Source organism: Pocillopora verrucosa, chromosome 13 (genome assembly GCF_036669915.1).
Source record: "Pocillopora verrucosa isolate sample1 chromosome 13, ASM3666991v2, whole genome shotgun sequence".
In the NCBI taxonomy this organism is placed as follows: Eukaryota; Metazoa; Cnidaria; class Anthozoa; order Scleractinia; family Pocilloporidae; genus Pocillopora; species Pocillopora verrucosa.
This window is the reverse complement of record NC_089324.1, coordinates 14394707-14422521: the sequence shown is the minus strand read 5'-3', so window position 1 is coordinate 14422521 and position 27815 is coordinate 14394707. Positions and strand designations below refer to the sequence as shown.

The 27815-nt window shown below is 37.9% G+C and overlaps 2 protein-coding genes and 1 pseudogene across 2 annotated transcripts; all 3 read left to right on the top strand.

Annotated features, from left to right (window-relative positions):
• Nucleotides 1-9484: 9484 nt before the first annotated feature.
• Nucleotides 9485-19292, top strand: LOC131770785 (flagellum-associated coiled-coil domain-containing protein 1). The gene is made up of 21 exons (XM_059086505.2): nucleotides 9485-9954; nucleotides 10854-10904; nucleotides 11512-11578; nucleotides 11939-12046; nucleotides 12350-12366; nucleotides 12527-12547; nucleotides 12748-12841; nucleotides 13436-13497; nucleotides 13720-13780; nucleotides 14238-14274; nucleotides 14697-14749; nucleotides 15262-15306; nucleotides 15490-15544; nucleotides 15918-16021; nucleotides 16146-16217; nucleotides 16407-16496; nucleotides 16738-16779; nucleotides 16940-17007; nucleotides 17883-17946; nucleotides 18041-18076; nucleotides 18257-19292. Exons 1-21 carry the CDS (start codon nucleotides 9782-9784, stop codon nucleotides 18644-18646), a joined length of 1710 nt encoding a protein of 569 aa, XP_058942488.2. The 5' UTR covers nucleotides 9485-9781; the 3' UTR covers nucleotides 18647-19292.
• A 2903-nt stretch (nucleotides 19293-22195) lies between these two features.
• Nucleotides 22196-23905, top strand: LOC131777442 (endonuclease domain-containing 1 protein-like). The gene is made up of 3 exons (XM_066160679.1): nucleotides 22196-22241; nucleotides 22316-22704; nucleotides 23054-23905. Exons 2-3 carry the CDS (start codon nucleotides 22402-22404, stop codon nucleotides 23888-23890), a joined length of 1140 nt encoding a protein of 379 aa, XP_066016776.1. The 5' UTR covers nucleotides 22196-22241; nucleotides 22316-22401; the 3' UTR covers nucleotides 23891-23905.
• A 1289-nt stretch (nucleotides 23906-25194) lies between these two features.
• On the top strand, nucleotides 25195-26436 carry LOC131770758 (E3 ubiquitin-protein ligase TRIM71-like; annotated as a pseudogene).
• The last annotated feature ends 1379 nt before the right edge of the window (nucleotides 26437-27815 follow it).

The following is a 27815-nucleotide window of genomic DNA, read 5'->3' as shown; positions in this document are numbered from 1 at the left end:
TGGAGGGGGGAGGGGTAAGTTTCCTTTTACCCTTAAATGATCTAATGCCTATGTTTTTCTCTCGTCCCATTTCTCCTTTCCCCTCCCTCCTCATCACACATTTCAAACATTGTGAAATATGGTCCTCAGCTCAAATTTTGCAAAGTTCCCATGTTCCCTTGATCGCCTGGATTGAATATGTTGTTATGTTTATATCCTAAATTGTCTGCATTCTTTTGAAGTAAAAGCATGGAACCGTACTCATGGTCTCGTGTTCGCCCTGAAGTACCGGGGAGCACAGTACGATGCTCTTACAGTTTAGAATTACCTCAAGGGTTTCTGTTAGCTCCTGCAGTATTACGAGGCGTCAATAACTCGACGAAATAACTCAAATCTTTTATTTCTACTTTGTAGGTGAATCTCTGCGAGACAAAGTAGAAAAGAAAATTATCGGTGAGTAAAATATTGGGCTGTGATGGAATCTTACCTGAGATTCTTCAGAATGAAAGGCAATCTTGTGAAAAACACAGATAAATCGTTTGGCTTTGTTTTTTCTCTTCGCCACAGACATAGAAAGCGAACGTGTGGAATATGTCAGGATGGAAACAGGAGTAGATAAAAACAAACATCGAGAGCCCATTAATTTATACTACAAAACGGCTATCTTCACATGCGGAAAGCCACCTGACGATGGTATCCCTTGGAGGAATGATCGATATCTGTTGTAAGAAGCTTATTTACCCCAAGCTCCCCTCTCTCTCTCTCCTTCCCCCCCCCCCCCCCCCCCACCCTCATTCACATTCCTTATCCTCTTTCCTAGGAGTAAACGATCAAAACTTTTCCTTCAATTCCTTTTTTTTTTCTTTCAGGGAGCTCCTAGATTTCAGTAAAACGGCTTGGGTGCAAGATGCATTTAACAAGGAGTTCAAAGCATCTGGAGGTCCCCTTCTCTTCCTTGATGAACGGCGTACCCTTAAATCAAAAAGTGGTAAACATTTTGTGTGCAAAGGAAGGTTGAGTGATGGAACAGAGGTGTATCGGCACCATGTTATCACCGCCAAAATTGGTACGAATCAAATTTGCGATTTTTGACATCTTGAAAAAACTTGTAACAGCGTATTGAAACGTAGAAAACTTGAACAGTGGTGAACCTACCCTCCCCCCTCCCAACTTGGCACCAATCGACTGATATATTTGGGTTAATGTTGGGCTAGGGGAGGGGTGGGTGTGTAGTTGCTCACATGCTGACATAGATCCACTTTCATCATAACAGGAAAGAAACCACCAACAGACTTTGAAGGGGGTCCCTGGATGGTTCAAACTCAAGGTTTTTGGGCCGCAGCGTTAGGTAAGAAATCTGGATGATGTAGTTTTCTTTCTGAAATCTTAGTCCATCGGACAGAATGTTTATTGCTCTCGCGACATTTACTTGCAGTTGAGAAAAAAAAAAAGTGTAAATCTATGGCTGAATAAGTACTGAGAGAGCCGTCCCTCATATGGCTTAAGTGGCCACTTGCCGACCAACATCTATTACTCATGATTCTCAAGGTTTTCAACTCGTAAAAAAGGGCACACAATTCACCAGTCAACTTAAGTAAGGTGTCTTCTGGATCGGAAGCTTTGAAAGGGTCTGGATGTTGGCCATGTTTATTCGACATAGAAGCCTCGGAGGTTTCGCCTTCCCTACGAACTTCAGACCTCAGGATTTCGAGAACCGATGCTTTACTATTGAACTTTAGAAAACTCTTTTGCGATATGGGCCATTTGTAGGTGGAAATGTAACATCCATTCTGCATACTGTAGGATCATCAATTTTAAAAGTGTTGTGCGAGTATATCAAGTAAGAAAGATGGCAAATTTTATTTCATCAACGAAGAAAAATTTACAATCTTTCTTTCTTTACTAATTTTCTCACGAGAAAAATAGTATTACTGAAATTGTTTAGCGGAAACTTTTTTACGGAAGGATGAGCAATTCCAAACCACGTAAAAGACCCTATGCAAATCAAATGTATTTTTAATACTGAAGTTAATAGTACTTATCAATTTTTCACCAAAATATGTTATATCCTTTGTCCTTCATTGTTTGTTTACATAGAAGTCCCACAGTTTATAATACAACAAAGAGTAGATCAAGCCTATGATGGTGGGAAGCCTGTCTGGAGCAAGCCTGCAGTCGTTTATGTCAGCGGTTCTGTGGCGTCCGTCGGTGTGATCATTCTAGGAATACGTAAGTTGTATCCCGTATATTAAAGTATCTGAACTGAAGTTTCCTTGAGCGTCACTTACGAAATGCTGTGTATCTTTTTATACAAAGGCTACGATTTTAACAGTACAACTAGTAATTGCAATAGGAAAGGGTCTCAGTGAGATAATGGCTTTTACGGCTAACTGACCAACATCAGAATCTTTTTTACGGTTACAATTTTTTGGCCGTTTTACGGCTAACGTTTAACCCTATTGAGACCCTCATGGGACTGAGTGGAGTAAAATTCGGTTTGTAATCGTACGAGTGGTTGGCAAAATCGAACGATCGTGAAGCGGGAGTCTAATTTGTTATTTACAAGTTATGGTTACAGGTAGAATTGGACGATAGGAGGTCCTGTTAGAGATGGGCAAAGATGGTTATGGATAAATTTAAGAAGGAAACCAGCCAAAATGATTGTATGAAAATCATATATATGAAGAAACGAATATAAGAGATCCTCGCACTTATAAACAATACTGAACTATTAGTTGAAAGAAAACCTGGAAAAAGTTCAGGCCCGTATGGGATTTGAACCCATGACCTCTGCGATACCGATGCAGCACTCTACCAAATGAGCTAACATGCCAACTAGAAGCTGGTCATTAAGTTGGGTCCAAATAAATCATCCAAGTGATGAATAATGATTGTAGATATCTAAGTGATGAATAATGATACATCATTGGTAAGTTTTCGAAGAAAAAACAACAGTGAACTCAGCGACAATGCAACAGGGCGCACACATGACGCGTACTGTCCTATTACACAGGCATGACGCGTACACTATCCATTGACATCCAATGAAATGCGTGATGTGCATGTAAGCTATCCATCTAGTACTTATAAAAATGATAAATATATATTAAATTGGGCCAATGATAACGAGTCACGATTGACAATTTTTTTTATAGTTTTTATTAACAAATGGTTTTTGACCTATTAAAACGCGCGTAGTGTCTCGGTTGCCTCCCAAAAATGGACGACATCTTTCCTTATTCCACGATCTATTTCAAAACTTTTAACCTTTCCCTGTCCATTCATTCAAAATTCCATTTAATTTTTAATTGATAACCCTTGTTATCTCGCTTCTCTCTCGACCGGCCTGAAAATAAACACCACAGCATACTATACAGTAATGGAACCGAGGAGCTACAGAGGAGAACGTTTATGGAGCCAACGTTTTTTAGGGTATATTAAGGACGACAAGCGTGTGGTTTATTACTGTTCGAAACTTGCGCAACGGAAAGGATATGACCACTTCATTAAGAGCGTCGACAAGTGCTTCTCATCGTATGCGATGCCTGAAAATGTATGGAAAGTGCCTGATGGTTATAAGGATTATTCCCCGACCGTGCATCGAGAATTCGTCAAACCATATTTCATCAGGGCGATGAGTGAGTCTTAATGTTTGTCTGAGCTCCTTATTAGCTCGATATTAAGCAAGTTAAGTACATCTCAGTAGTTTTCAAATGAATTCTTACACAACGGTGGTGACTTAAGACTTAAGTGTATATATTACTTGTATGGAACAATATGAAGGTCCTGTTTCGTGGCTCTCACTTTTCAAATTTCCCCAGTGAAATAAATTAAACGTTAGAAACAATTAGTACAGCGTAATAAAATTCATAATATGAAAGTTTTGTTCATTTTTTTCTCATTAATATAAAAATTTTCTTATTCAGAAAAATTTCAAAAGTATCGGATCAAGTGGTCCAAATTTGATCCAGAGCAAAAAAAATGGATTCAAATATTCAATTACCACGTTAGCGACCCAGATCGGCAAACATCACTACTATACACGATGAAGGTTGAAAATGACAATGACTTTTTCGAGAAAGGACGCCGATTCCGAGCTCGCGATCGGTACCGGTCATACGACAAAGCCTACTACGGAGATGATTTTACTGGAAGTCACGTGTTAGAGATTGAGAGAATAACACCCGCTGACCTGGGAACATACAAGGTTGAGGTGTACGTTCCTGGGAGTAAAGTAGGGAACCAAGCTAATATAGAATTAAGACATGAAGGTGAGAGGTTTGAGTATTGGCCCGCTGTGCTAACATTCCGAAGACGTCCGAAAATTTGCTATTGATATTCCGAATACTTTCGAAAGAAATACGAAGAATTTAGAAGCTTTCCTAGTGGTAGAATTTTCGTGAAATTTTGAGACGCTTCAAAGTGTCATAGATATTCCCAAAATTTTCGAAAACGTTTTAAGTGTTGTCGAAGCTTTCCTTAGCAGTTGACACAAACTTGTCTCCACTGCTTTTCCTTCCACAGAAAGGGGGCGTCTGAAATTGGCACGCGTAAACAACTCGAGATCGGCACTTTTAGCGGGTACCTTAAAGGGGACAATTTTTCTCCAGAAAAACCTTGTTCAATTAATATAATAAGTGCATGTCCCGCACTTTCCAACATGTCAACTCATTAACAAGAGTACCTTAACTCAAAAGAAAGGAGAACCGCAAAAAGTTACAATTTTTGAACTGTTTCCGTTAAGTAAAAGCACACAAACGTATGTTGCAATTTTCAAACTTCGCTGACCTTAATTCAATTCGATCTCAAGAACTCGCAACTTACTGTGATACACCATTTCTGAGCTAAACTAAGAGCTTTTCCCACAAGCTTCGTGAAATTGTTGTTGATTTTTTTTTTTTTTTTGGAGTATGTGATTTTCAGTAGACGTTAATTTCTTTGTTGTTTTCATTTTTCCATGTAGACGAGCCTCGCATTTCGCTGCCAGAAACATTCGGCGCATGCGTAGGAATTCCAGTGAAACTGAACGTCACCTTGCATGACAACAATCATGAGATCCCACATTACTGGAGAGTTGATTGGTATATGATAAAATATATAAAAAACAAAAAGATACGAGGGCGTAATGTTAGGAACTCCGTCACTTTGACTATTTATAACCCCGAAGTCAATGACTCGGGAAAAATTTATGAGGCAGAAGTCAGCAATCGATTTGGGTTGGCTAGAGCCGTGACTCGACTTTTTGTCACCGAAGGTAAGCTCTTCGATGAATTTTCTTTAGTCATTTCGCTGAAATCCGTTTAGAAAAGCTTTAGTCAAAACCTTTATCGGTTTTTTGTTTGTAATCTCTCGGAAAACAGTTTACTTTCAAGTGATCTCTCGCCAATTAAGAGTGTAAAATAATAGAGTTTGGTTGCTGTGAAATCTCAGGAACATATAACGATATGATTAGAAACTTGGAACCAATTTACAACTTATGTTTCCCTCTTTCATCACATTACGTCAATCGCGCCGGCCTTATTATAAGTTTTATAGCAAATAGGGTATTCACAACACGGCTTTATCTCTGTTTGAGAAGATAAGATAACCAAGCAAGATAACCATGTGTACACTAAATACTTTACGTCACATTTAAATGTCTGAATTAAACAACTGCATTCGTTTAACAAAAGAAACCCTTCGAGTTGCCTTTCATGACCTCTATGAATTTTAAACTACTTGTTGCGTATATTCACTCACCCTTACATTTTTGTTTTGCTTCTTCAGACGTGCCGGAAATCACTTGGGTAACACCATCTCCTCATTTAGCGGTAAAAGACGTGAGCGACATACTGGAAGTAAAAATTGAGAATGACAAAACGCTAATTACTGTTGACTGGTATCACAATGGAACTTTAATAGACACAAATACGGAGGGATTCACATTCCCTGGTGAGCGAATCAGTATGGCCCTGAAATTTGAAAAGGGGCCCTAGCTAAGCAAACCACGACGGCAACGGCAACGAAGACGAGGCCAAACAAAAGGTCTAATTGGTAAAACAAAAGCTCAGCACGTGCGTTTTAAAACTTTGTACATTTCCTGGCCGTCCTATTCCAAACTAACAACTTGATATCCCTTAATTTGCGCATTCTGAAAATGGGATCACTGACGGAAAAATTTTTCACATATTTTTAGCTGGAACTCTCTGATAGAGAGAGACAGAGCAAACGTTTAGTTACTTTTAATATACTTTGGAGGGACGAAAATTTAATTTTTAAGTGATGTTTTCCCAGGCTTGCTTAATTCCCCAGAGATCAGTCGTTCAACGTATAATTTTTCGTGCTATTTTCCTATTTTGCTACAATCAGGCACTGTTCGAAAACAATTAATCCGGGTAAATGTTTTATTACTTACAATTTTTTTTAAATTTATTATTCAATCAGGGGAAAGGTATGGCTCGTCGTCTTTCCGAAAGAAACTTAAATTAGCTCGGATCAGTTTTGAGACCGCGGGTACATACAGGATTGTGGCCAGGGGAAAGTATTGCCAGTATGAAAAGAAAGTGGAAGTCAGAGTTATCAGTAAGTATTGAGCCAATAAACAACTTACTAGATTTCCGATTTAGCCTCAATAAAGATTGGTTGGGTTTCATATTAATTAATGGCGAAGTAAGGGAGATGAAATGCGATAAATTTTCTCAAAAATTCTTAATACTTCTGTTACGGTATGATCCTACCGACAGAAAAACGCTACAATTCCACAAACTCGACTACTTTATTAAACAGCGAGTAACGTTCTTAACAAGGGGCGAATCCTAAAGCAGTACAATACTTATCGTTAATAAACTTAATTCAGCCCAACACAGTCTATATCCTAGCTCACCACTGACATTATCTCACTGCTGTCTCTCAAGTCCCTTGAAACGAGCAATCGTCCGCAATAACTCTCTCTCGGTAAAACTTTCGAGACAGTCGTGGCTTCGACGATAACAACTACTACTAACACATAAACGAGTCTCTACATATATTCACAAAATGTTCTGGAACATTCCAAAAGCTCACATAGGAACTATTTCATTAGTATCACATAATAAGTACGTGACTTGATAAAATGTTCTGGAAAGTTCTACGGTATGAAAGTCAGCATGACTCAGCAGTCTGAAAATTTCTATAAGCCACTACAATTACTCGCAACACTTTATCAAGACGGTTAAACCTCACTGAAGCGGTTCCTTTCGTGAGCACAAGGATTGAAGGACTGCGCATGTGCAAAGATAAAGGCGATCGAGAGAGCCAAGGGCCGACATCGTGCTTTTGATGAGCAGCTGCCTTTCAAAAAATTAGTTCACGCGAGGAAAACGGACACAGAACTAAATAGAGTTGTTAAAGTTGCGCCTAAGACCGTGAGATTAGTTTCTTAAAAATTTAGCCCACGGTCACTGATTGCAAACATTTGCAGACTGTTTGCTTCTCCAATGCATGCAGCAAAACTGAACTTTATTCATAGAAATTGTGTATTGCCTCACTTTTCACTATACCAGTCAAGCCAAGGTTGATAGCTCAACCGCACGCTGTGTACCAGAGATTTCACGAAGGAGAACCCGTGGTGAACATAAATGTTACAGTGAAAGGTGGTGAACCTAAAGCACAGGTGAGTTGGTTTGCAAAAATTAAATTACCCTTGTTGAATGTGAGAAAGATCCGTGGTAGGGGAAATTTCATGCGAGAGTCTTATTTAAGCCGCATTGCGATGGTCTTATTAAACTTCAATGCTCTGTGACTGGCTCAGAAAACTGGCCTCACCTGCTTAACCAATCAGATGCAGAAACCAATCACGACATTTCAACGCGCGTTTTCCCGCGCCACAGATATTTTGATTTTGCATGTTGTTACTTTGAGCTCTGAATCCGAAACCTGTAGCAAAGTTCTTCAAGGGTTTCTAACAGCTTGGGAAAGAGCATTTGTCAAAGGCTCGATTTATATTTGTCCACGTCTACGACTAATGATCCCATGAAGTGAACTTGTTATTTTATTCGTTGTGAGTTTAGCTAAAAGACATGGGCTGGAAGAAAAGTGGGATACCGATGCTACCTTCGGTTTATGGGCGTGTGCTCCTCCACACCACTTTTACAAAGAAAGAAAACTGGCTGACTGTTCTCATTATAAGAAACTTGAAAGAATCGGACTCTGGAGATTACACTTTCACCGTCAAAGTTGGTCCAGCAGTGATGTCAGTGACACGAAGTATCTTAGTGCTACCGAAGCAAGGTCAGCTTTTTTTTTTTTTTTTCAACTTCTCCCATCAGAAGCAAAATAGCAAAAGACATGCCAGTGTCCTTATCAACATACTAAGGTTCTTAGCAATCGTGTAATCAGACGAGCGCATGATTTCTTTACCTTAGAATGGCTAGGAAGCAGGTCACTTTTAACATTTTAACAAGTGCTTCAGCAAGCGATTGTGTGCTAGCGAGAAAGCCTGTTCCCGTGGGAAAGTTTGACGCCTGTTTCTTCGGTTTTTTTTCTCTCTCTTTTGGTTTTTATCTTTGATTATTATTCCTTTTCTTTTTTTTTTTTTTAGAATACAACAAATACAGCAACGCAACTGTTGTACCTGTCCATACAACGCCACCCGGCCCAAGCGGCAGAGCATCAGGCCTTTATCACTCTTTTACGGCGCTTTTTTTGCAAACGCTGTATTTATCATCAGGGCTCGCTTGCTCTTGGTACCAATAAATTATCCATTTGCGTCAGGCATCTCTCTTTGTTTTATTCATGGATGAAGAGAAATGCTTTTAAGAGCAAACGGTCATGAAATAATAAAATATATCATGAAATAATGACACAAAACAAAACCAAGTGCATTTTTCTTTGTGTTGTGAAAATGTTTTGCCCAGGTCCTTTTTTTTTTCTTTTTTTCTTTCTTTTGGGGGGGGGGGGGGTTGGGTAGGTGGGTTGATGAAAGAAGCTCGGGTATTACACGATGAGATTCGGCCCTTTGCACTTCTATATTAATCTCGTACCCAGATCTCACCGTGTCACTGAACAACCGTCTGGCCATGGAGGAGCTCTTAATGAAATTTGTCCTTTCTCCTTTCCGTAAAAGTAGATCGGTCCATAAGTAAAGAAAAAAAAAAACAAACAAAACCAAGTGCCTTCATTCCTTAAAAAGTTTTAAAGACAAGTAAGTCAGAACCGTATTTATACAAATAAAACTGCGAATCGACGGATGGGGCCGAAAAATTAGCTTGGATCAACGGAAAATCTCCCAAAATAAGAAACGAAAACCCCAAAATCTAATGAGAAATTTGTGGTCATCGGGCAGTTAAGAATCTCGCGACTTAAAAGTACTTGAAAAGTGCTCAAAGAAAATTAAACAAACCAAAGCTCTTTTTTAACTTTTTTTACCTTCGCCAGAATTTGCGCGCGTAAATGGATAGTTTCTAGAGCTGTGAGGTTGTCATGGTTGCGACGTGTATTGTTTAGTCCGCTGACAATTTGACTTTTCAAACATTATTGGCTTTTGACATGCAAAATTTATAGTTTTACTCTTTCAATTTCTCCACGATTTCAAGAAAAATCTACCGCTGAATTTCCAGGAAGATTCATACTTAATCGAAAATGATTATTCGCCACTGATTGCTGCGAAATATTTGCGAAAGGGCTAAGAGAACGACAACATTCCGATGTTTACTTGCGTGACCGGAGGAAGGCAGACTTCGAAGACAGATGTTCGCAATACTGCTGAAAAATTATCGAAGATTGTAATCTTTAGTACCATTTACCTGTGTGGATAACATTATCACGATCACGCTTTAACGTCGTAATGACTGAAACGATTTTGGAAACGATCTGCATTAATGGCACAAGGCCACCTTACAAAAGACCAGCATGGGTAATCGGACAAGTTGGAAGCGAAGAAATGCATCGAAGAGCGCAAACTGCAACATCAAGAGAGAGGAAAGGTCGTGCATGGACAGAAAACACAGCCAGGCCAAAGTAAGAATCATCTCTGTTTTGATCCGAATTTGTTAACCGAACTAAAGCATTGTTTACCTTTGAAATCCGTCGAGTTTAGTAACTACTAGTTTCTATAAACACTAATCATGGGGACTGCGGTACGACCGTAACTTGATTATCAGCATTGTGTCGTCAAATTATGTATTTTAAATTCTGAATTTTAGGAGCTTCTCGGCTCAAATTTTTCATTTCACATCATGGGCAGCAATTTAGAAAAATTTCCCTAACATGCATGTCTCGTGATTTCTTGCAACTGTTTGTAATCATTGACTGCATAATCAGTGTACACATTGATTATGCAGTTCTGTGGATTTGTCGACAATGTAAACTGATTCGCTTTTTTGAGCCTGTTTTTTTTTTATGGGATAATTTCAAGATCTTTCAATAAATTTATGATTTCATACCCAAGACGAGCATTGATAAAAATTTTGATTTGTTGCCACAAGTTAAAACTAATAATATTCTTTGTGAAACTAGCTATATTGATTTCTTCAATAAGTTGTCATTAATGTTATAGGAGAAGAATCTTTCTCCAAAACAAGAGAGAAGGAAGATTTCCACCTTTGTTAGTTATTCTACAGTTGTAGATACATGTACCTATAATGATTTACAAGTTATGAACAACTTTGTATCAGTAAAATAATTCAGAATAATTAACAATTTCAATTATTTCCTGTATATTGAGCACTTTGATACACATTAGAGGGGAATCAAATTATTGGTAGATTATATTGATAGAAAATTATAGAGATCTCCATAAAAAATGAAATAGGAGCAGGCTGCATGGCCCCCTGAGGTTTACTAAAAACTATTTGCACAACTTAAGACTTGGTCTTCCTCAAATGATTTTGAGTTTTTCATTCTATTTACAACTTAAGATCCACTCCAAGCAGACTTAATGTCACCTTTGACAATTCTCCTCGTGCAAGGTCAGTTAAAAGAACTTTTATCAACATATTTTACACATGTCAGTGCTGTATATACAACCTTTAAAATTGAGTTTCAGCTTGAAAAGTAAATCTTCAGGATTATTGGTGGTTCAAAATTGATCACTAAACAGACTTGTGTTTTTATTTTATTATTCTGTTATGGTTACGAGGGCACACTGTTCATTGGCTACTCTCCATCTAGCATGGTAAAGATAAGGTCATTTGTAATTAAAGCCAATCAGATTGCAGCATCTGTGATAGGGACCCTGGAGATTTTTACTAAAATGAAGTGGTGTTATTCATTATGAATAAAGGGGTTAAGTTTGTAGCGAAACTGTGGTGCTATATTGGTGGGAGAGTATAGCAGGATAATTTATCAACTGAGTTGACAAAGAATTTAAAGGCTGACAAAGGGCTAATGCTTGAAGCATCAGCATTAAGACTCTTTACAGTGGCAAATTTACATTTTCAACTCAGTTGATAACACCTAATTACCCTGTTATTCATTACAACAAGTTTTGATTTTACAAATTTCATAGCACTGAAGTGAAAACTTGAAAAAAAAAGGCTCTGTGGTATTATAGCAATGGTAAATAATTTCCATTAGATGTTCCAGGTGGAGACAAGTGCAGAGTGCGCAACATAGAAATTCTCTTGAGGAACCCTTAAATGATGTGAGTATGTAACCTTTTATACCCTAGAATATGAGTATCCATATTCTCTATACTTTCCTTCATAAATTTCTTTTGGTACTGACAAGGAGAATTTGCTCGAAAATCTAGGCTTCTTAGGTTGGCAATCTCATCCTTTATTCTTGTGATCTTCATGAATGATTCAGCAATATTAATGTATGGTGAAATTATATGCTGATCACTTGCAGGATTTAAAAGGGTTAAACCCAAAAAGCTAAATGTTTTATTTGTTCTTTTGTAATTCTGCAAAGTTGTCATTTGTTAAGTTTTGTGGTATAATCTCCTTAATTTATTTACTGAAGAAAATATGCATTTCATGACTTACTTCTCTCTCCAATATAGGATAGCATGACAATTACGTTAGCACCTGGTTATTTGTTATCCAGAAGTAAAGAAAAGATAAATGTAACAATAACAGACGAATTTTTTTTGAAGGATGGCACCACAAAGGTGAGTTCCGTATCAGTCTACAAACAGAGAAATTGCATACTGCCTACAGTTATTTCCACATGGTTGAATGAATTCCATTTTCTTTAAATGATAATTTGCCATAGTTTTTGGACTCCACTAAAAAAAAAAAAAAGGATTTATCTCATATATATTTAATGCCAACTGGACTTTTACATATGATTTTTTTTAATGCATTTCATGTTTAACTGTGGTATTTGTGTGATTTACAATAATAATGATAGTAAATGGAGATAAGTCTATATTTAAAAATCTTCTGATTTGGTTCCTTTCTATTATTACCAGGCAAAGACAAGGAAAAAGTGAGTACTCAATATCGATAGCTTTTACAAACTGAAATAATTTTTTTAAACAATAACTTACCCCATATTTTATAGTCTGTTATATGTCATAATCAGTTTTGATTAGAACGCTCTTGATACTGATTGCTGTTTAATAGTTTTCCTTTTTTTGGTTTCTTAGATCACAGCCTCCTGATGAAAAGTAAGTCCACAATACATTTGTCTTTCCATTGAAGTTGTTTGCACAATGACAAGAGTAATTTCTTCATTTTGAATAACTTTCATTTCTCCCCCCTCCCCCACCCTCAAGAGTGAATGTAAATGAAGGTTGAAAAATTATTTTGTGATATTAGTATATATTTACATTCAAGTTTTATTTCTTTATATTATCAAATTGTACAGGGATATAGTCATTCAACAACTGCACCAACAGATTGATGACTTGACATTGATTTTAGAGGAAGAAAGGTTGAACCACAAAATGAACATGAAGAAGGTTAGGCAACATGTCCATGTTAGAGCAAATCACTTTTTTGAGTTGGAAATTTAATGATTTGTCTCAATGACTAGGAAGAAACTGATTATGATCAGTTAGTTACTTTAATTTAAATCCTGTCTTGTTAAGAACCTTTTTTCTTTATTTATTAAGGGGTGAATTCTTAGGCTCAGACCCAAATGTGCAATCTTGTTTCATATTTCTGTCACTTACAATAATGGACATCTGAAGTAAATCATAAGCATTTAAAAAATGGAGAAAAATCATTCAGTCATAACTTAATGGACAAGATCTTAATCACAATTCTCCTCACTGTCTGCTGTATAAATCTTATGATGTTACGAGCAGTTCAGAGAATTTGGTATTGGATCAATTAATGATCCCCTGATTGATATTCTTTTATTCTCATCACCTGTCTGTTCGATATTGCATCGATATTGTAAGGATAAATTCTTTCTTGGTCACCTATGAGAGTTAAAGGTTAAAAACAATTTGCTTATGTATCTCAAACTTCAAATTTATTGAAAAGTACAGTGGAGAATTTTCCCACAAGGACCTGTTCCCATCTTTTTTTTTTGCTTTTTTTTTTGGTAGACGGATGAGAACCATAATCTTCATATTGAACAGATACATGGAGAACACAGAGAGCATATCAAGTAAGTGCAACCTTATCCATGATCACCTTCACTCTGACGCGACCTTCAAAATCTTTCTTTAATTGTAAAGGAAGAACTACGTCTCTTTGGTTTTGGTAGCACGATTTGTGGCTTTCCAAATAGGCTTTTTGATTTAAGAGGTAAATTTTCGTAGCAATCCTTCAAATCTAAATACTTTTTTTTTTATAACTTTAAGGAAATTCCTAATTTTTGTTGTTGCAGAGCAATAGAAAATGATCACGATGAAGAAATGGAGAAGCTAAACAATTCTTTAGACCAGAAGGTGACTTCGTTGTTTTTAATAGGAGACTTATTAAACTTTCATAAGCTTTTTCGATGTAACGTCAAGCGCTGTGCAAAATTCTGAAATCTCATTGGCTAACGCGAGTGCGTGATTGCTCAATCATAACCCTTGATAGTGACTTACTCTGACTATTATTTTATAATTAAAATAATTCAAATAGTACGCGCGCTCTGATTGGTCATAAAACCATTTTACATGAGCGTATGTAGACACGGTTTTCGTTCCTCTTTCATTATTTAATTTATAAAAGAAATGTAAAATGGTTTCCGTGTTTACATAGCCTGATGTAAACAATTGGGAGGTTGGGAGAACACGAGATAAGCTGGAAACCACTCCGCTTCGCGTCATAGTGTAGTACGACTAGATACTAGAACTAAACTAATACTAGTGTATAGATATTTGAGTAATATATTCGTATCTACTCTTACATTTGCAGCTTCGAGAGGAAAAAAGAAGTGCTGAAATTGAGAAAGGTACAGAAAGAATTACTATCCCCCGTAAGACAAATTTAGCGAATCTATGAATTTTCCGAAAAACTTAAGAAGCAATTGTATGCACACGCTATAGGTTTACGCTTAATATTCTATTTGGGATACACAAAATGACATAGACATGAAGTTGAAGTAAAGGAGGGAAACGCTTTTATAAAATTGTCCCAACGAGTCCACTTTAAATTCGTTAGATGGGAATGTGCTGATTACGCACTTTAGTGTTCACTCTTTTCCCCCTCAGCTTTGAAGCTTGCTTCAAAGCTGAGGGGGAAAATTTTATAAAAGTATACGGTGAAACGCTTGTCTCCACATTTCTGTGACCCGCCGCACTCTGCTGCAACTGAACGAGTAAGAAAACTTTGACTATGTTTTTGAATGATTTTATCCCGAACTTGTATCGACAGCCGGTCTTAAGGGTGAAATGGAGAGTCTTCAAGGAGCGTTTGAAGCTTACAAGGTAGGGAAGAGATAAACTTTTGAAAATGATGCGCGCAGGAGGCAGAAGAATTCTCAAGTTGCCAAAACGAGGCAATTGTTTCTATTCGCAACTGCCCTTAGAAAAATGAGCGGTTTAAAAAACCCAGTAACAAGTTAAAACAGCTAAAGTAACTTTTCAAGAAAAATCTCCGAAATGTCACTCTCCAATTAAAACACAAAAATTTATCATAACTTGCGCTAATTGTACGCGCCACTTGTTAACGACCTTGTTAACTTGAAGATGTCTGAGCCCGCGCGCTGTGTGTGCGCGTCAACCAGATGGGTTGACTATAAGTAACAGTTAAATAGTGTAACCATTGGCTTAACGCCAATTCAAGAAGGGTGGTTTAAATTCTGACGGGGAGTGGTGTCATGAGAATTAATTGTAAACTGAATTTAAAACAGTTGGCTTGGTTACGATTACTTTCAGAAGTATGGCACTATCATGATTGCTACACTTTTATACTTGCTTGATTGTTGGGTTTTCAACAGGAGACTGTAGCGACTGAGATGGACTACAAATGGCAGAGAAAATCGGTATGGTATTATTCTATCATCCATAAACAGCAAAAATGAGATTCGCTTAGTTTATCAATTGCATTTGATACACGTAAATCGAATTATTGTTGTTGTTCAGTAAACCTTGGCTACTCATGTATCTGGTACATTTTAACGTCACGAGTCAATCTCTCAGAATTTCTTGATAAATTTATTTTACAGAAAGAGCTGCGTCATGAGCATGAAAGGCATCTAGAAGATGAATTGGCCAAGCAGAGTGAGTAATATTTGCCTGTGTTTGTGGTATATTTAACGGTGAGGTTATGTGCTCTCTATGATTTCTACTGCTTAAAAGTCGATGAGGGTGGAGCGCTAATCAAAATGGAAATGGAGAGGGAATAATCGAATAATTTTTGTGTAATTCTACCAGTTGTTCAAGAAAGGCTCGCATTTTTGCCTTATTTTGTTCTACTCACTTAACATATTATAAATCACGAAAAAGACAACGAGTAGTCAGTCAGATTAGAACATTTGCGATAGGACTTAACAGATGATATTATATATGGTTGTAAGTTTGTTAGAGAACTCCGGCCAAAAGGTAGACTTGGGTTGTACTGAACCACAGCTATTTATTGTGTTGATTATGACAGGAAGAGAAATGCTTCATGAGAAAAACAAAGAAATTGAAGGGATGAATAAGGAGTTTCAGAGACAAATACAGATTTTGGTTGAAGATCACAAGAAAGAGGTTGATGTGAGTATAGGAACAAATTAATCTGTAATTGTATCAGTTTTTCCTATATTTCCTTAGTGACTAAGTTAGAAAACTTACGCGTATGGGTGTGTTGCTAATAATAATCTTTTTTGCATTATTAAAGCACTTGATGGAGAAGTTTGCAGAGTGTGTGCAGGATTCTGAACAGCTCAAGTCAGCTCTTCTGGAGATGAAGGTGAAAAAATATCTACAACGTATTTATTACTAGAAAGGACGCTGTAAACAGGGATTAGCTTCTTGCAGCTATATATATATGTTTGTGTTTAAATGAATCGTGCTGTCGTGATGAAAGTTTTCCCTGTTAATGTAGTGATTCTTTTATGCTCGCATCGCATTGAATGTTAACATTTTTCTTTCCTCTCAGACCCTTAAACAACAAAAACAAGAGCTTGAAGAGAAAGTGAAAACTAAAACAGAAATTCTTCGTAAGACTCAGATGGAACTTGAAGACAAGGTACTCCTTATACTTTTCAAATAATTTTACTCTTTTAAGTGTAGCTGTAACAATCAAGCTAACCATGCGAGCATCAAGCCCTGCGTGACGAGCCCAAATGACAGCCACGTGCACTAACGAGGCAAAGTCCATAGCAACGCGAAAAAAAAAAAAAACGCGGTCAATTTTAAGTCATGTTGTCACCTCACTCATACTCAATAACGCAAGTTCACTGGTGTTGTGATTGTGCTTCTTTCCACAGAAAGTCAAATTAGTCGCTTTTGAGGAACACTTTGCTGAGAAAGTAAGTCGTTGACTATTTTTCCTCCACCGTCCCGAACATATTTGTTTTCAGGTGACAAATCTGTCCTAGATTGCTATTCTATTTTAATTGCAATGTAGGATTTTTATACGAAAGTATCAAATTTTTGAACGTCAAATGAGGTGGAGTCTTTGTCCTTTAGGTGGAAGAAGTTGACAATAGATATTCAATGAGAATGCAAGGGCTCATGTCAGACAATACAGACTTAAGGTAAGTCTAGGGCTCACTATACTTTATAAATGGCCTCTTTGCAATATTTTCCTCTAAAACTCGAAGAATTAGATTGATCCTGTTACATTCAGTGGTCAATAGACTATCAACTTCAAAGAATCAATTCAATTACATGATATGATAGGCACTCGGCCTATGCTAAGGTAACATGTACACTCAGAGGGAGAGGGCGGGGGTCACTTCTTTATTAGGCCTACAATGGATGTAATTCAGCGGCGTATTCGCCTGAAAGAGGGCTTAGTTATGCAATATTGTTGTGCGCAAGTCTCTCTGAACCGGACGTTTTCAATAGCATGTGAGGGTCTGCATTGGGTGGCCTACATGTATAGTACAAACTTTTTTTTTTCAAATGGAAATGAGATTATGAACTCCAGTTTTCTATTACATGATGGTTGATGCCCGATTAAACCATCATGCATGAAATCGAGAACGATTAATCAATTATTGTATAAATGAAATTGCCGTTCAAAACTCTAAAACGAGATGGCACATGTCTTTTTTATTTGTTTTGGATGACAAACACCCAATGTAAGGCCGTTCTCTTTCCTACGCGCTATCTATCTCGGGACAGAAGCGAGTAACTTTGCCAATCAGATTGCTGCACTTGTGGTAGAACGTTGGTAGATTTGCACAAACTCGAAATAGATAGCAAGTAGCGTAGCTAGTTATATTGCAGTTGTTAAAATGGAATACTAGAAGATGTACAACAAAACAATAATTCTCTCTGAATATGACAGACGTGACCGGATGAGGTTCATACACAAAATGAGGGTTATAATTTTATTTTCTACATTTTTTCTTTGTTAGCATCAAAATTTTGGATGCGTAATTGTTTACATTTGCTTTTTTTTTAGGCGACATTACATCAAGAAATGCGAACAGATGTTTAAACTACAGACTGAACAAGATGCAGAACAAGTATGAGTATTATCACAGTGAATTTTGAGAGCTTTACATGATCATTGCAGTGAGAACATAATCAGTTGACAGATATTTCGTTTTGGTTTCACAGGAAAGCTCAATTCGCACAGCCAAGAGTACCTTACAGGTAAAGATGATCGATAGAAATTGAAATTAATCTTTAATCATAGCTATAAATAGACAAGCGACTTAAAAACTAAGCGCACAATCTTCGTGTTTCAATTATCTAACAGAAATCTTAAATATTTATCTTTCTTCTGCTCCTCTTGCAAATTAATTGCAAATTAATTCATTTTTTCGTTACTAGGCCGTTATCTTAGCTCGTACAAGATGTGACGTCAGTTTAACAGCACTAAGAAACGAAATCCCGGATGTTCCAAGTACAGAACGGAGCACGCGCCTTAAGCGACGAATGAGTGTACCGGAAACTAGAGAAGAAATTGCCTTAGCAGAAAAACTGTCAGCGGTGGTAAATAAGGAAAAAAAACCAACAAAATCAAAAATTCTAACCGATCATTATAGGTCTGAGTTAACAAAACAGAGACCTCATACATCGCACCACGCCACCATGTTGAGCCCCAGGACCCCGATCTCAAGTGCACGTCCTGCAGTTCGAGAAAGTCTGGTGCCGACACCAGTAAACATTTCAAATCAAGGAATACAAAATTTGCGGGCTCAAAGGGAATTTCTCAGTTGAGAAAGTTGTGGAGGATGATGTGTATGATTTTATTTCTTCATTACTCCTGCCTTTTTTGAATGCGATGTGGTGTCATCTGCCACATTTAAATCGGGTGCGTTGTATAGAAAGTCAATGATAATTTGTATAATGATAGCGAAATGAAATTGTGGATAATTTTGATTATCTACAATATCATTCCACTATCGTCAATGCTGCTTTGAAAAGAAGTATTGTTTTTTTTTTTCTTTTTTCGATTTTTGGCACTAGTGTCTAGAATTCTAGTAAAAATCACGTGGCAACCATAGTGGAAGTCACCCAACATGGTAGTCATGACGTCGTGCTATGCAAAGGAGGCACGCAAGCTTCAATTAGGTCGTCACGGGATGAGTTGTTGCGTGACCACCCTAATGGCGTGACTTACAAAAATTTGACTGATTTGTAGTTACCATCTACAGATAGCGAAAGAAAATGAATTGATAGCTGACTCTTTAGGTCCCATCACAGAATTATCTCAAAAACCTGCTTGTTATGGTTTTTTTAAGGAAAGAAGGCAAAACGACGCAGTGAATTTCACAGCATCACCACATTGACATTGAGTGAGAATTATTATCAATTTGAAAAAGTATCACAGAGTTAAAACTAAATAAACATCAAACCATGTGAAATAAAACCTGATGTGGTTTTTTTTTTTTCGAAGTGAATTATTTCGTTTACGAAAAGATTACAAACCCCCATTTATATCATCTGGAATTAATTCATTTCGACCCTTAATGATCACTTCTGGGAGTTGAAGGCTTAATCAAAACTTCGTTCACTCTAACAGTTGATCATTACAAATTAAAATATGCAAGGCTATTGAACATACGTTCGTATCTGATCACACAAAGATCATGAATTGAGTAATTACGGGGCTGTTCCAAATCAGAACGGCTGAGAAGATGGCTGTTTTGCTGAGCAAATGCTAATAAGCTTATTGTGAGAAGCACTTCACAACTTGGAGATCACAAACTTTGACTATAATTTATTACGACTCGACTTCGTCGTTGCTCAAATTTGCCGTCGATTAGTGTTACCGTCATAACATAGTAAAGCAAGCTTGTGGTTAACTTGGATTTTGGAAAATTAAACCAAACATTGCACATAGAGTTAACTCGTGTGTGCGGTTGGTTTAGTTAAAACTAATAAACTCACCTCCATCAGCAGCCTTTCACGGGAGGCTGAGATTTGCCCTCTCTTGCCGCTGTATAACCCTTTCTTTACGAATTCTCTCACAAGTTTTCACGCATTTTATCGCGGGTCATACAAGGCAGTCAGACCATGCTAAACTGATTCAGTAACTATTAGAATTTTGCATACATTGAAGGAAATTTACAAGTTTGCATCATGCACGTGGAATGGGTAAAGTGTGCCGGTCGAATTTTGTAAGGAATTTTTATTATAGTTTTCTCGCCCAGGTTTTAAAACAAAGATGCTATAACTTTTCTTGATATACGGCAGACAAGTTCACGAGATAGGGTACACATCGGTCGAGTTGTTTAGGAGTAAATTAAGTTAATTCAATTCTTAGCGTTTGATACAAGAGGTCACTTTTGATATATTAAAATTCTAACATGGCTCCGAGGCTATGGGGGAATAAAAAAAAAGGAAATTGACTATTAATCCCTCAACCACGATGTGATTTCCTGTGTGTTATTCCCCCAAGCCTCGCAGCCGAGTTTGAATTTTAATATGTCGAAAATGGCCTATTAAGTGGAAAGACGTAAATTAGTATTCATACTGAACAGTTCGTCAAATATAAGTCATAGGCAAACTTTCCTAATGAAGGAGTGAGTTGAAAAACTCGAAATTTCAAAGCCGCCTCTGCCACGATTACCTGGAATTGTCCCTCTTGAGTGAATATGAAACATTTTGATGACAACTCATGCTTGAAGTTGCGGCCATTGTTTTGCCTCTCAAATCTTTTGAGCGCGAATGAAACGCCTACAATTTTATGAAAAATGTGGGCAATTAGTAAGCGAAACTGTCATTACCTAATCAATATTGGATTACTTTCTGTTGGCTTCTTAAAGGCAAAAAAACATTTTTATGAGTTCGTTAGTCGCTCCTCTTAAACCCGTAATTTTGGAAAACTGGTGAGCCTCGACCGCGACAAGCAATAAAAAAAGCAATAGCCAGTCCTTTTAGTAAAAAAGAATCTATCTCATATTAGATACCTGTTATTTACAGTGGCAGCCCAAACAGAAATGAGCTGGTACAAAGACATTAATTCCTAACCTCCTTGAACTTCACACACGCATGAGGTCTTGAATGTTCGACAAGAATTACACAAAGTTCGTGTAAAACATTAATTAGTTGTGGCGACTGGCCAATGAAAAAGAAAGCATCGCATAAAACTAAGTTTAGAATCAGCTATGTCGATTCATTCAAGCTGCTATGGCCTTAGCAGGTAACGCAAAAGGAGGCCAAAGAGCAAAAGGAGTCTTCAGGGCATTAGAAATGGTAAAGATCTTTTCTTTCCTCATCACCACGCAAGGGTTATGATGATGTTTGAAGTACTCTCTTAGCAAATTTCATTACCTAATCAATATTGGATTACTTTCTGTTGACTTCTTAAAGGCAAAAAACTTTGCTATGAGTTCGTTAGTCGCTCCTTTCAAACCCGTAATTTTGGAAAACTGGTGAGTCTCGACCGCGACAAGCAATAAAAAAAAGCAATAGCCAGTATTTTTAGTCAAAAAGCGTCTGTCTCATAGTAGATACCTGTTATTTACAGAGGCAGCCCAAAGAGAAATGAGCTGGTGCAAAGACATTAATTCCTAACCTCCTTGAACTTCACCCACGCATGAGGTCTTGAATGTTCGACAAGAATTACACAAAGTTCGTGTAAAACATTAATTAGTTGTGGCGACTGGCCAATGTAAAAAAGCATCGCATAAAACTAAGTTTAGAATCAGCTATGTCGATTCATTCAAGCTGCTATGGCCTTAGCGGGTAACGCAAAAGGAGGCCGAAGAGCAAAAGGAGTCTTCGGGGCATTAGAAATGGTAAAGATCTTTTCTTTCCTCATCACCACGCAAGGGTTACCATGATGATGTTTGAAGTACTCTCTTAGCAAATTTCATTACCTAATCAATATTGGACTACTTTCTGTTGACTTCTTAAAGGCAAAGAAATTTGCTATGAGTTCGTTAGTCGCTCCTTTCAAACCCGTAATTTTGGAAAACTGGTGAGTCTCGACCGCGACAAGCAATAAAAAAAGCAATAGCCAGTATTTTTAGTCAAAAAGCGTCTGTCTCATAGTAGATACCTGTTATTTACAGTGACAGCCCAAAAAGAAATGAGCTGGTACAAAGACATTAATTCCTAACCTCCTTGAACTTTACACACGCATGAGGTCTTGAATGTTCGACAAGAATTACGCAAAGTTCGTGTAAAACATTAATTAGTTGTGGCGACTGGCCAATGGAAGAGGAAGTATCGCATAATTCTAAGTTTAGAATCACCCATGTCGATTAATTGAAGCTGCTATGGCCTTAGCGGGTAACGCAAAAGGAGGCCAAAGAGCAAAAGCTTTCCTCATCACCACGCAAGGGTTGCCATGATAATGTTTGAGGTAATCTCTCAGCAAATTTCATTACCTAATCAATATTATCTAACGGCTGAATAGCTTCGAATTCATTTGAATAGTGATAATTGGCCAGGACCTGCGTCAAAAGCTCAAGAAGGAAACTGGGTGAAGAGAGCACCACTCTGCAATAGATATTTAAGGAGTCATGAAACCCACCTTGAACCAGCTATTCTTGATTTTGTGGTTAAATGCATTCGGTGTGAGAAGTGAAGTCAACTCAGATTTCAGAAACTGCTTGCAATACTTTTACAAAAGTACCCCGCCAAGGCTTGCTGGGAATGTCCCTGAGCCCAAAAGCATCTGCCAACGGTATAACAATGTCTACCACTATGCCACACTGTACAGCACCGGCTTAAGGATTCCTGTGTATTCAGCTTATACCCTGCCTGGTCGTTACTCGGGTACTCCCGAACCACAGAGAAGGTCCACATGGTTTGTCGAGCCTCAGGTAGGTAACTCATTCAACCTCGTAAATTATGAATCGAAACAAGTTGCCGATTGGAAACTTAATTTAAATATCAGTTTGAAGAACCAACGGAATTAAAATCCAGAAAAATTTGAAAATTTTTAATTCTCTAAGGTTAAGCCGACAACAGTACATTCATATTACTTGTTCACCAATCGACCGAAGATCATGTTCCACTGAGAAAAAGTGTTCCTGTTCTTGTTCGGTGGTTCCACCAACAGACAATAAACCAATGTTCATCCAATTAAATGACATCAACTTGACCAAGATTTTACTTAAAAAGATTGTATGATTTTAGCTATGATCAGACTCTTTGTTTTTCTCCTCACAGCTCCTGGAAGCCCCTGAAACCAGCCCTAAGACAAATATGGAGACAGCTTCCCAGCAAACTGAACGCTACAAGACAGTACAGGCGATAAACGTAGACTATCGTAACACAGGTTACGACAGGGGTCACCTCAATCCAAACTTTTACCAAAGTGGAGAAGGAAGAACAGCAACTTTTACCTTGACAAACGCCGTTCCTCAAGATCCCTGCTTTAACCAACAGTCGTGGAAGGAAATGGAAGAAGTCGCTTTGACCACAATGACGAAAGGTTGCTCTTTTGACGGCGCCAGACGTTATTTTGTGACGGGAATCGTTCCGCAGGGAGTACGAATTCCAAACAGAGAACATGACCTGGAAGGAGACATGACTCCCAGAGAATTCAATCGAGTCACCGTCCCTAGTTACCTCTGGACAGCGGCTTGCTGTGATGCTTCAAGTACAACCAATCCCCAGAATGGGTTCTCATTTGCTTACATCGGCGAAAATATTCCTGACTCTTTCGTGAACATTCTGAGCGTGAGTCAATTGGAGGCAAAACTTATTAACCATAACCAAGCTGGAAATGGCTACACAGCGGCCAAAATTTTTGTTGATGACTGCAATGAAAATACGGAAAACTCAAAAAGTGCACGAACTCTAGTTGCAGGTCCTGTGAAGTTACGATTGGCAAATGCAGCGAATAAATTAAAAGGCTTAGGGGTGGCCCAGTCAGCTCTTCCTCCCATGAAACGCAAAATCTTTCACGAGGTGTTGGATTTAATTCAAAGTGGTGTATCTGCGAATGGTTATTACTTCACTTCTGACAAGGAGAATATGTTTAACAATCAAACGCTTCCCTAGGGGGTAATCATTTCTTGTATTCTCTTGACCTTTATGTTTAAATCAGGAGTAATATTGTAAGGAGATATCAGATGCTAGTCGCTCTTGGGGGTCAATGGATAAATGAGGATTAATTCAGTTTAACTCCACGCGTTAATTTACGACTTAAAAACGTAAGCCAGAATTCGAAGTCAGAATGGGTGAAAACATGCAAACAATCAACAAAACAAAACAGAAACCCAACCGGCCATGATCTTCTACAACAAAAGCGTGACTGCGTAATGATAGCCCAGTTTCTAAATATGATTAGCTTCAGTTCATGTCACTCATGTACATCCAGTTTTTCTTAGTACCCTCTTCCTTCCCCTCCCCCCCCCCCCGCAAAAAAAGGTGAAACAGAAGCGAGGGAACGTCTACGTAAACCTGACACTAATCGTGTTCCGTGACGTCACTCTTTTGCAAAAACACGTATAATGACTTTTTATCGGTTAACCCCTTTTGCCGATTCTTTCGTCAATTCTTATTGGCGAGAGTTGGTAATTTGTTTTCATACTAACGAACAAGATGGTGAACAAAATGTTTTCATGGTCATCTTTTAAGACAACAGCGACCTGAAAAGATCAGGATAGATTGGTAAAGAGACATTTCAAGAGGAACAGCAGAAAGCCATAGATATGTTTTTTCGAGGGTAACGATATCTCCGTTTCGTTACCAACTTGCTATGGAAAATCTTTATTATATCAAGCAGAGCCAGTGATCGATCACCTCTCTTCTCCTGGAGAAACCGGTCACTATATTTATTGTGCCGCCCGTTAAAGCTCTCACAGAAGACCAGGTGCACTATCTTAATGTGCTTGGGTCAAGAGGATTGTCAGCTGTTGTCCGCCTTCAACTTACGCTCTCTTTACGAACGGTGCTGCGAAGCTATTAAATAAAGCTAGTTGTTTCTTGCAGCGATTCTTTCTACTGAGAAAAGAGTTACTCTTTCTTCACGCTGGTAGCGTAACTATCGGCTCAAAGAAATCTTTAAAAATCATGATCTAATGGTCCCACTTTTTTCGACGACTGTGGCACTGTTTATACATGCAAGCAGAAACCGCGTGGACGTTAAAGTCTAGTTTTGTAAGCGCGATGCCAATCAAACATTGTCCTCTTCTAATTTTATACCAAAATCGCTCATAATCTTTTCCTGTCCTTAAAACAAAGTACATGTCTGAACTCGGACGCTGAATTGCAAATTTAACCGAGAAATGGAAAACGAATTCACTTCAATGTTTTCGCAACCACACAGTGTTTTAACCACACAGCTTCTGAGTTAAGAGACAATGCCCAACTCGCTAAACGCGGAGTTTCGCAAGCAGCCGAGCGGAAGTTCCACTTTAGAGGGACTGGATCAAACTCTTCAGGCTGGTTTAGAAGCAAAGTTCATTTTATCCCCCAAAACACCTGATGGAGAAATAAGTAACCAGACTGATCTCAAACAGCAAATTGAAGTTCATATACGACCAGACAAAAATGTCACACAAGTCACTGTTTGCAACACAGAAAACGGTAGATTCGAGGTGAAATTTATACCCAAAGTACCCGGTGCTTACAGAATTGAAGTGAAGATTAATGGAGATACACTCGCCAACTCTCCGTTCATTGTGGCGGTGAAGGAGTGTGAACTTATCGTGGTCAGTGAGTTGGATCTGAAGTTATTAGAAGGAGAACGCGTTTACATGTTCGATAAATGGTAAATGTCTGAGAAAAATTGGAGCTAAAGGGCAATTTAAAGACCCATGTGGCTTGACATATTTGAACGATGACGAGATTTTGATTGCAGACACAAATAACGACAGAATACAACAAATTAATATCCAGACAGGAACTGTTATGAAAACCTTAGGGAAAATAGGTGTAGGAATAGGAGAGTTTTATCACCCGACTGATGTTTGTTTGGATGTAGAACGTCGCATGGTTGTAACCGAGATGTCGAGGAACAGGATACAGGTGATGTCACCTGGGGGAGAGACTATTTCCATCTTTCGAAACTTCGGCCCAGACAAATCAAAACACCCAAAGAGCCGCTTGCCTTACAATAAAAAGTTTTTCGTCTCCGATAGGGAAAATCATTGCATTAAAGCTTTCGACAAGTCAGGAACATTCTTACACAAGTTTGGCAAACGAGGCAATCAAGATGGACAATTTAACAACCCGAATGGTTTGCTTATAGACAGCTCAAATAATCTTCTGGTGTATGATCGGTTGAATAATCGAGTTCACCAGTTTTCTCTGGACGGTCGCTTCACTGTCAAAAGTATCACTCAGTTCCCTTATCCTCGTAGAATAACAGCAACATCAGATGGACGTATTCTCGTGACTACCACTGACAAGATTTTCATATTAAAGTAGCTGTTTCAACAGACACTTATTTACTTCGCAGTTTGTATTCTACTTCTAATGGCCCGAATTGTTTCTTTCCTAATGTGCAATAATCGGAGACTGAAATTTGTAAGTTTATTCTTCTTCTCGAAGAAGCTTTGTCAAATACAACTGAACTAATTAGCTTTGAGAATTTAAATTTGGTTTGCTGGTGGCGTTTATGCATATTCGTAATAATGTAGCACGTGTAAATGTTAAAAGGTTCTGATTGTCAAAGAATATTTTGCCTTTAGTACGTCGCGTTAAATACATTATTTTCTTTCAATAACTAAGCAGTATTTGCATATATATTGCTTTCTGCTATTAGAAAGGGCGATACGTGTCAGATGCTGAAACAGACGAGTTCTGACAATGGTAAAAACTGTGTTTACATATTCGATAAAAATGGTAAATGTCTGAGAAAAATTGAAAAATGAAACAGACGAGTACTATGTGACATCCAGCTCTTGTTAGGCCTCGCTCCCGGAAAAAGAAGCCAACAAAAACCAAACCCTTTTTGACTTTGCGAGGTTGAAGAATAACTTTTTGATAGTTCTAGTTATCTCATTACTTCAAGACGCTTGTAAGACGGTTCTTAATTGTTCTCCCCATTGTTGCATTGAAAAAGAGGAAATGGAAAGAGGATGTTTTTTTAAACATCAAAATCTGCCTTTATTTGGCAGATGGTCATCAGTGAAAATAAATGCTAATGAATTAAAACATATTCAACAAACAAAGAAGCCTTGACTGTGCTTTGTTTTGTTGTAAAGCAAGTAGGAAGCGGCTAGAGCACATAAGAAGTGTAGGGGGAAACACAAGACGTAGGGGAGCAATTGAGTGAATAATCTGATTGATTGTATAAGACCACTGGTCTTATTCAACCAAACAGATTATTCTCTCAATTGAAAGCTTTCTAAACTGTCAAAACTTTCACAATCTGTAATAGTTCATAAACTGAAATAGTACGGCAGGTTGGATTCAACACTGTGACTTCTGCTTGAAGTTTTTTTCTTAATTAAAAATCTGAAAGTGAAACGTTCAATGAAATCCGGCTGAATTGTGGCTCATATAAACATGCAAGCTTTTTAGCATGACAATGCTAAAAGAAACCAGTCACAGCGTGTGTTTTATGAATGAACGACAACATGAAGATTTCTCGGGGTGAGAGCGTCGGCTGCCGTGACTAATGTGGCCTTCCACTCAACTAATTGGAAAGGATTTATGGATCGGAAGGATCAATATAATGAAATTGCAGAATTCAAATCTTCCCCTCTATTTGAACTCAAAGATATGATAAACAGTTTACTAACCTCGTCTTCTCCAGCCCCAATTTATAAGCTGCGCACTTCATACCTGGGCCATAGATCCGAGCGGCCGGAAAATAACCTGGTCCATAACATACAGTACGGAATTCGAACTCGGCTAGCAAGAGGTGTCAATATCGAGCGTTTCTTAATAGCCATGCTCTAACTCTTAAGAGTAAATGATCATTTCCAACGTTCTCAACGGTGAGTGCGGTTATGAGTGCTGTTTAACAATTTCA